The 9,321-nt window shown below is 34.7% G+C and overlaps 1 protein-coding gene across 1 annotated transcript; it reads left to right on the top strand.

Annotated features, from left to right (window-relative positions):
* The first annotated feature begins 442 nt into the window (after positions 1 to 442).
* Positions 443 to 9,127, top strand: LOC131798636 (protein DEK). The gene is made up of 17 exons (XM_066162615.1): positions 443 to 580; positions 690 to 792; positions 1,776 to 1,891; positions 2,318 to 2,351; positions 2,661 to 2,737; positions 2,885 to 2,938; positions 3,044 to 3,084; positions 3,479 to 3,542; positions 3,648 to 3,704; positions 3,962 to 4,022; positions 4,159 to 4,187; positions 4,581 to 4,682; positions 4,969 to 5,221; positions 5,672 to 5,748; positions 5,868 to 5,951; positions 6,702 to 6,770; positions 7,312 to 9,127. Exons 1-17 carry the CDS (start codon positions 443 to 445, stop codon positions 7,321 to 7,323), a joined length of 1,371 nt encoding a protein of 456 aa, XP_066018712.1. The 3' UTR covers positions 7,324 to 9,127.
* The last annotated feature ends 194 nt before the right edge of the window (positions 9,128 to 9,321 follow it).

Genomic DNA, 9,321 nt, shown 5'->3' with positions numbered 1-9,321 from the left:
TGTTTTAGGTCGGCTGTCCAAAGTAACATTACTCTGCCAACTAAAGATTATTGTTTACACGATAACTCAGGTTTTTTTTTTACTCCACTTCTGCGTCCCGCTAAATAAATTTCCACGAAAAGGTTATGTTTGAAGTAGATATCGTTTATCTAATAAATCTTGAGACTGGTTCAGCACCGGCCGCTTTGCAAACAGGCAATACCTGCACTGTTGGGCCTGTATGAGTTTAAAAATTTTAATCAGACTTCAAACGCCAGCTCATCTCTCATTTGGTGAGGTTACTCGGATTGGAAGATTTGATCAGAGACTTGTGATCCCTTTCACGTTGCCTTTTCGGAACGTCATCGTTCACTCCCATACAAAATGACCAGCGTAATATAACCAAATCTAAATGAGTCCTGACAAAGTCCTACCCAAGTTTTTGTGAGCCCGCATGCCACACATGAAATCGAGGTTGACAGTTATCGATCTTTTTTGTCAATTTCCCGCGCAAAGCACATGCCCGTTAGAAGCCTCGATCATCATGGCGGACAAACTCGAATCCTCCGAACTTAAATCTGAGGCCAAAGAAACGGCAAAGGTTGACGAAAATCTCGTCCATTCTCTTCACCAGAATTTGAAGTTTTTCACGTTAGATTGAAAGGAACCGCGCAGCTCACCTGCCTTTTGTTCGTTTGATGCTATTTTAGGATGAAAAGTCAAACAATGTGGAGGCCGAGGATTCGAAGCAAGTTTCAAAGAATGGTGAAGACGAAGACAACGAGGAGTCAAGCGAAGAAGAGGAGCATGCAGGTAGTTTTATTTCGATCATGAAGCGTCATTCAATTTTAAGCTGTCGTGTAAACGTGTTCTGTTACTCGCCAATGACTTCTGTAGTCTATAGTAAACACTGTTGAATTCGCAGACAATACACGATCATTTAAGTTACATTTTTGCGAACAGACAGACATTTGGACCTTCCTTTTGTTTCTCATCCGTATACTTGCTATGATTGCTTTTTTGCATGATACTTAAGCAGTGCATTATTCTTAGCTGTTACTATAGCAAATACGTTACAATACGTTACATATAGTTTTCCGAGAGGCCCTGTAAGATGTCGTGGCTTGGATCGCAGTGTTTATCTACAGTATCATAGATCGATGTCTAATTGGTTTAAATCAGGGGGATCAAATAGTGCAATGATAGTAATTGGTATAAATGGAAAGCAAAGTATATTTTTTTATTCCCTTAAATTACCTGTTTAATGCATGGCCAGTTTAATGCATGGCCATCAGAAATTAGTGAACTCTTTAACTCCCATAAGTGACCAAGAAAGAATTTCTCCTTACAATATCAGTACAATATCAAGCAGACAAGTGATGAGAATAAAGAAAAATCTTAATTAGGGCATTATTGGTTGACCCAATACCAAATTGTAATGTAATGTTCTTCTCCATAACTTGTGAAATCCCATGAGTGACTAAGACAGAATTTTCCTTGACAATATCAATACACAATCAAGCACATGTGTGAGGGGAATAATTAAAATATCAATAAGGGGATTATAAGTTAATAATTAAAAATACTAAATTATCCAAATTAATAATGTAAGAATTGTATGGCAGACAGTAAAGAAAATTAGTAATCAGATATTGGGAGATGAGCAGTGAAGTACTTTTCAGCATTTATCCTTTGGATTATTTAGATACTGATACATATACTGCAAAATAAAAAAGTTGAATTGAAGTATTTTTAGCTGCACATCAAACAAATACTGAGCTCAGTGATCTCTCTAGGACTTTATGACAAGCCAGTCGTTATTGAAGGGAAAAGAGCAAGGAAGTCAACAGACTTTCTGGTCAATCAAACCACACCAACTATAATCAAAGAGAGTAAGCCTCTTATCTTTGAGGTAAAGCTACTTAAATTCATTGATACTCTTTTGATTGTTATAACTGCCTGTTAAAGGGTTTCTTATCTAGAATAGGTGTTACTTGTGTGAGTTGACTTATTTGAGTTCAGAGGAACACTATTTGTTTACTTCCATAGGTGATTATCTTGCATCTTTTGCCAACAATATCAATACAATTTCTAGTAAATAGATGATGAGTAGAAAATACTACATACAATTATCAGGGAGATTTTGTGATCTTGATGTAACTTAACTTCTCTTGACTTATTGAAAGTGAAGTTTGTGGCAGTTAAAAGAAAGAATTACCTATTAGTTTTGAGAAATGAAACACATTTGGACACCATTTGCATTTATATTTACCCTGGGAGGATAGTGATTAAATTGTTCATGAGTAACAAGTTTTCATGTTGTGGCTTCTCTTCCTAGGGTAAGGGAGAGTCCCTAGGATCTATTGAAAGAAGTAAGTATACATGCTTAAGAGGCTTGTGATTATTGCTGTTTTTTGTAAGAGAGAATTGTTAAGCTTTCTAACCACTTGTCAAATCTTTATAGAAGACCTTTTATGGTAAAAAACTCATTATGAGAAAGACTGCATTTAAATCCATTGGTTGATCAGCTTAAAGTAATTTGCTAAATAACAATTCTTGTTACGTATTAATGATATTACTTAATGTTAAAGTGCAATCTGAGGCAGACTTGATGCTGTAGAACTTTGTGTTAACCATGCTGGTAACAGCATTTTTCAGAATTACTTCTTGTTTTACTTCAGCAAACTATGAACTTGGAAGAAGTTCTGCAGGAGAGCTGAAGCCTCTTCACAAGCTTCTATATGGAAGAGAAGGAAGGGTATGCTTCAATCCACTTGTTTTAAATTTCTTTTCGTTAATGGGATGGTGTTGCTCTTCACATTAAACTTTGATTGATAAAAAGTTACCAAACTAAATTAAAACCTCACTAAATTGAGATACTGAGTTTTTTTTCTTTTATTATTAGGTAATGGAAGTTAAAAAGAATATTAGGAAGTTTAATGGATTTCCATTTGAAAAGGTAAGACAAGCTTTATTTAGTATTGTGACTTAAATTCTCTGAAACAAAAAAAATGCTAGAAAATGAGTGATGAAGTGTTCTAATTCTCCCTTGTCACATGGATAGGATTCCAAAGATTATGAAGCTAAAAAGCTTGGTGTAGAGAGGTAATGCTTGATTCTCAATATTCTTCTTTTCAATCTCTTCTGTATGGTACCAATCCAATAATCTTGTTGTTATACCACGCTAAACATGATTTACAATAGTTGCATTTCACAGTATCATTTAATAAATGACTGTAAACATATATCAAAATCATTATGTGAATTGCAGGTAATAAATGAATATGGGAATGATCTTTGCAGTAAGAACACTATGTACTTAAGCATTAGTGAAAATGAGACATAAATCTTTTCAGACCTCATTTTCACTACTGTGTAAGTAGTGTCCATTACTGTGAAGATCACTTTCATATTCAGTTACTGTATTTTTTTGTGTATGCACAAGGGCTGTCAGTTACAAACTTTTAAGTGATACTTTCATCTTATTTATTTACCACAGATTTACAAATGATGGTCTAAAAAGGCTTTGTGAAATTTTTGACCTGGAAAAGAAGGGAAAGAGGGTATGCTAAGATATATCACCAATTATATGAGTCAATAATTATTTTATAGCAGGAGTCTCACAGAATCTCTGGTGTTTATTGACTTGAGTTGTGAATATCTTTCAGAATGATCTTCTTGAAAAAGTCATGGATTTTCTTATGTCGCCAAAATCTTCAGGGAAAGTGAGTTTTTATTTTATATTCTTTATATTCTGAATTTTACAGTTTTGTCATCTAGCCCAAGACACATCATTGTTACCCTGCATAATGTCACACAAGTAGAGAAAAGACTTCTGACACATAAACATCTCCAGCAAATGTTTTCTCAAGAATTGAATGTTTATCCATCTTTTTCCCACAACAACACATGTGATATCTAGTTTGTTTTTATTCAGGAATGAAGTGATGATGTTAATAAATTACTCCAATTTTTTTCACAGCCTGCACCTCAGCCTAAACCAAAAAAGGATGAAAAGAAAAAGAGAAAAAGACCAAAAAAGGGTAAGCCACTGAAAAAATTGACTAAAGGAATATCAGCATGTAGTTTTTCTCAGTTAAAAACTGATAAGAGATTTACGTTTTAATCAATAATATGTGCAAGTTTAATCAAATAACCTTGTTTTTTTTTTCATTGTAGAGGGTAGCTCAAAGAGTAAAAAAGAGAAGGTTTGTTCTTGGATTTTGTTCAATCATTACATCTGGCATGTTTTCATGTTATTACAGTAAGCCTGGCTAGGAAGTCTGGGTTGGTGTAGATTTTAAGTCTTACACAGATTTTTAACTTTTCTTTTCTAAACAGACAGCAAATTTACATTTTACTCCTCTACATTATGGAGAATATTAGACATTTCAAGAAATGTTTTCAGTAGCTTCCTTTGATCCCATTTTGATTGTTGTATATCTATCTATATAGAATGTGTTTGTTAAGAAATATTTCTCCATCATTAAATTCTTTTCTTTCCCAAAATAATTTTATTGGCTACACTGACTCTCTTTACAGTTTTAAATTTATTAGGCTTATTTTGCTGGATTCTGAAATTTGTTTTTAATCTCTTTCAGTCTAAGAAGACATCAGAGATGGTAGAGAGTGAAGATGATGAAGAAAAAGAGGAAGAGGAAGAGGAGGAGGAGGAGGAGGAGGAACAGGAACAGGAAGAAGAAGTAAACAGATACAACTTTCATATCACATAAATTTGGAAAAATTTTATTAACATGATAGAAATGCCATAGGTCCCACTTACTTGTTTCTATGGTATTTGCTTTTTGAAATTGCATGAAGGCTGTGTCCTGCTAAATTAGTCTTTATACATTGCAGTGAATGTGAACTAAATTGCCGTTTTTTATTTGCACCTGTGCAAAATTTTGGCATAGGGATCTGAAATAATAGCACATTTTGCACACCATGTCACCTAGTAATTACATTTAACAGTTTCCCTTTGTTTTACAGCCTCCAAAGAAGAAAAAGAAAGTCGAATCAACACCTAAAAAGACCGAATCTACACCTAAAAAAGCCAAAGAAACAAAACCGAAAGAAAAGGGAAAGGAGAAAGAAAAGAAGAAGGGTAAAGACAAAGACAAAGACAAGGCAAAGTCAAAGAAAAGTGTAGAAAAGACAAAAACATCTAAAAAGAGAGACCCTGTTCCTGTGAAGATAACAGCTCTACAGAAAAGTCCCTCAAAGAAGAAGACACCTAAAAAAGGTGAGTAGAAAATCTTATACCCTCCTATGTAGAAGTGGATCACAACTTTGACACAACACAGGGTCTTGTTGTAGCAGCAGAACAAGGTAGAATAACTGCAAAAATATCAAATATGCTTCTTAAAAATAGTTTTTGAAAGCCATAGAGATGTTTGCCTGAGAACTCTGTGTAATACCTGGAGAAGTCTGCTGAGGGGCCTTTTCTCTACTTCTGGGAAGGAAGGGGAGGGTTGAATAGTACCTGACTTCTAGAGTGAGATGACCCACCAGGAGTGTATGCAGGGAGTGACAGATACTTAGTTTATCCATGTATCCATCTAGAAGGCTTGTCCGAAAAAGTGGCATCTTTGATTTTGTAAATTACCCATTTGTGGTAAAGAAATGTGCCATAAATGATAGAGGTCCATTTTCGTCAATTTGAATTAACTTTTAATTTCTTCATCCTTTTCAGAAAAACCAGTACCAGTAGATGACTCATCCTCTGATGAAGAACCACTAGCAAAAAAATCAAAGAAACAGCCTCCTACTGTAAGGATTTGTTCAATGGATTGCAAATTTGACTTTTCACCGGTCACTGGCCTGCTCCTCTGTTTTGTTATAAGTCATATGTTTACAGTATTATGCGGTTCTCTTTGTTTTCACTTTAGGATAGTGAACTTGAAAAGATTGTTAAAGATCTTCTAGACGGTGCAGACCTTGAAATGGTCACAATGAAGAGTGTGTGTAAACAAGTAAGTTTATCTCCTTCAGCAAAACTCAGTCTAAAACTTCCATCTCAACCCTTTAACTCCCATGAGTGACCAAGACAGAATTTCTCCTCACGATATCAATACAATATCAACAACATAAGTGATGAGAATAAAAAAGATCAATTTGGGAATAATTAGTTGATCCAATACTAAATTCTCTGAACCAACATTATAAGAATTGTATGGTTGACAGTAAGGAGAATTACAAATTTGACCTGGAGTTCAAGGGTTAAGAGAGCAAACAGGAAATTAACATACCCAGAAAGGCAAGCTATGTTCCAAAGGAAGTGAATTTTTTTTTCAAGAACTGGCTGGGTTACACAGTTGCTGATTTTATTAACAACTTCTCTTGTAAAGGCACCTTATCTGACTCTGAAAAAATACAAATAATTTTTCTTAATTGCTCTTCTGTTAGCAAAGAAATTGGTTGGTAAATAGCTGAAGTCTAACAAATTTTATAAAAATCATGGAATCTTACAATTTCAATATCCAGCCATGAGTCAGCTGTGGAATTCAAGTGTGGTTCTTGGAAAATTATTGAAAACAAATAATTTCAATAATATTGTAGAAGAAGAGAAAAGGGAGAGACTTGGATTATCTACTCAAAATCACTTCAAGTTCAACTCTTTAAGAAAATCAAAAATTGCAAGATTATGCCATGGAAAATGGAGAAATTTTTCGAAACACAACAACAGTAGCCAAAATTCATGTATTTTCCTCTTCTTTATTTAGGTGTATGATAAGTTTCCAGAGCATGACCTCACATCTAGGAAGGACTTTATCAAGGAAACAGTTAGAAAGGTATGACCTTATTTAACTGTGAATACTACATTTAAATGTTAACTTCTCAAAACTGCAAGTTCATGAGTCTTTGCTATTCATATAAGAACATGGGCAACAATTTTTTTATTTTGTGGCTGTGGTCAAGCAGAGCATCCTTCTGACCTGAGATTACATTCTGTTTCCTTTCCCTTCTGATGTGCTGTCTCCCTCTCTTTTTTAACTTTTTTAACTCTGCACCAATTTCCTGTTACCTGTACCATTCCTAAAGAATATTAAATCTTAAGGGTCTTTTTGTTCCTTTTTGGTAGAAACTGAAAGCTAAAAGGTTTCCTTTGAGAGTTTTTTGTCTGGTTTAACCCAGTAGTTAATTCTACACCTGAAAGCTTACCTTGAAATGGGTGACATTTCATTTCAATCATAAAGTTATCATTGGTTTTTGCTTATGTTTTGTTTTGTTTTTGGCAAATTAGTCCAGAGATAATAGGTTATAATCATTTTCAAAAAAACTCAAAACATGTTTTTAAAAAAATAGAAGTTATCTTCTCTGTCTTTGTTTCAGGTCATATCATGAAATCAGCCAAATTTCCATGACAACATAAACAAGTACTAACCTTTTTAGCTTCTCACAAGTCTTATTCATGTACACTTTGTTTTTACACATCTTTTGTTTTGTTAAAATTTTCATTCCTAACATAATACTTTGCAGTAAAAAGTTTTAAGTTTTAAAAAGTTCTTATGTCCTATCCTCTAAGATGCATAAGGGTATTTTACTTAAATTTTTGAATTGTTTGCATGCAAACAGAGTTATCATAACTCAATAGGAAGAAAAAAAACAATATGGTTGTGAGTCACTTTTAATCATAAATTAATTAACAACACTTCATGTTTTGGAGAAAGATATAGAAATATTCTCTCTGATCTTGCGTCTACCATTGCTTTACATTATCAGTAAATTGTACATTTGTATCAGTATGATTCTGTTGGTAATGTAGTCTGATTATCGTGGTGAGAGAGGTCCTGAAAACAGGGGCAGGGGGGATTCTGGAATTTTTGAAGGGTGGGGAATCCAAACTTTGATTCAGAAAACAAACACACACCAAAACATTCATAAGGAAGGAAACATCTTGAGACAGGCTAGTGTTGATGTCATATTGAGTAGTGACGTGCAGTCCTGTTGTTGCTATAATGTTTCTGTCAGGCAAGTACTGAAAAAACCCACAAGTCTGATGAGGGGAGGAGGGTGTTACCTTGACCCCTCTATTCTTTCTTTTCTCCCCCCTCCCTCCCCCCCCCCCCCAGAATATGCCCCTAAAAGTGGCATTTTTGACAAGAGGTTACTAAGGCTTTATCAACTTAAGTGTTTGTCAACATCAGAGTCAATGGGATGGCATTTTCTCCATATAACTTCACCCCTGAATCACTCATTTAAGTCGTAAGAATAAAGAAAATGATGACAAACTTAAGGAGCTCTTGATTGTTACACAAATTCTCCTTGTCAGCACCTTAGGAAATATATAGAGAGCAGCATGGAGAATAGGCATGCTGATGCTAGTTAGGGTGTAAAGGGTTACCAAAGTCCTTTTCAGGGCCACTCCCACTTAGTTGATCAGGCTACACCTTTAACTGTAACCATTCTTTGTAAAAATCAAGGTTTCGTCCTCAGCTATAAGGATGGAGTCCACTAATGAATGATATCTGTAGAACTGTCCAGTTTACGTTGTTGCTGTCAGCACATGTAAATGTGAACTCTGCTGGTACCAGTAAACCTCATGTCTCTGAGTTACTGCATTCCCTCCACAAAAACACTTCATAAACATGACATACATGTCTGTGAAACTGATTCAGCTTTATGAGATTAATTTAAATCATCTCAAGAGTGACCAAAAACTTCTGATCCCAATCAGTAATAATATGGACATTTGAGTTCTTTGTCGATAAGACAAGAAATCTGAATAACTTCAATCCATCTCGTTGCACTCACAAGATCATATAAACTGTAGTTAGTCCTGGATTCAATGATTATAAACCAAAAAAATACTTTGAAAGTTACTTGATTAACTTATTTTAGTCATTGCATGCCTGGTGATATCTACCTATGCAAATATTCTAATGGGCCAACACCCACTCCCTCTAAGTATTGCAGAGGATTGCTTTAAAAGCTAATGAAATATCTGCATGGGAGGCTAGCCATGCAATACCAGCTTGTCAACATGTAGTATATATAGTAGGAGTTTTTCAGTAATTCTTGTTAGCTAATAGTATATTAATTAGTTTTGACGTGGCCTTTGTGTACAGTGTACATGTCCTTCAATAACATTACCTCTGACTTGTCCTCTACACATTGTTTGAATCACAATAAATTTCATCGAAAGAGATGTGCTGTCAGCTGAATGTTTAGAGAGACCTAATGTCTGTGGTTTCCTGCCCATCTCCCTTGAGTGTTATCAATTAAAACATAGATTCTGTTGAATAGTAGATCACAGATATCATCAAAATGTGGTAAGAAAAAAAAGTGGTAAACAAGACACAGCCCAGTATGTTACTGATGTTCTTACCACATCTTGATGTC

The sequence above is a fragment of the Pocillopora verrucosa genome, chromosome 2 (genome assembly GCF_036669915.1).
Source record: "Pocillopora verrucosa isolate sample1 chromosome 2, ASM3666991v2, whole genome shotgun sequence".
Taxonomy (NCBI): domain Eukaryota; kingdom Metazoa; phylum Cnidaria; class Anthozoa; order Scleractinia; family Pocilloporidae; genus Pocillopora; species Pocillopora verrucosa.
This window is presented reverse-complemented; position numbering and strand designations above follow the sequence as displayed.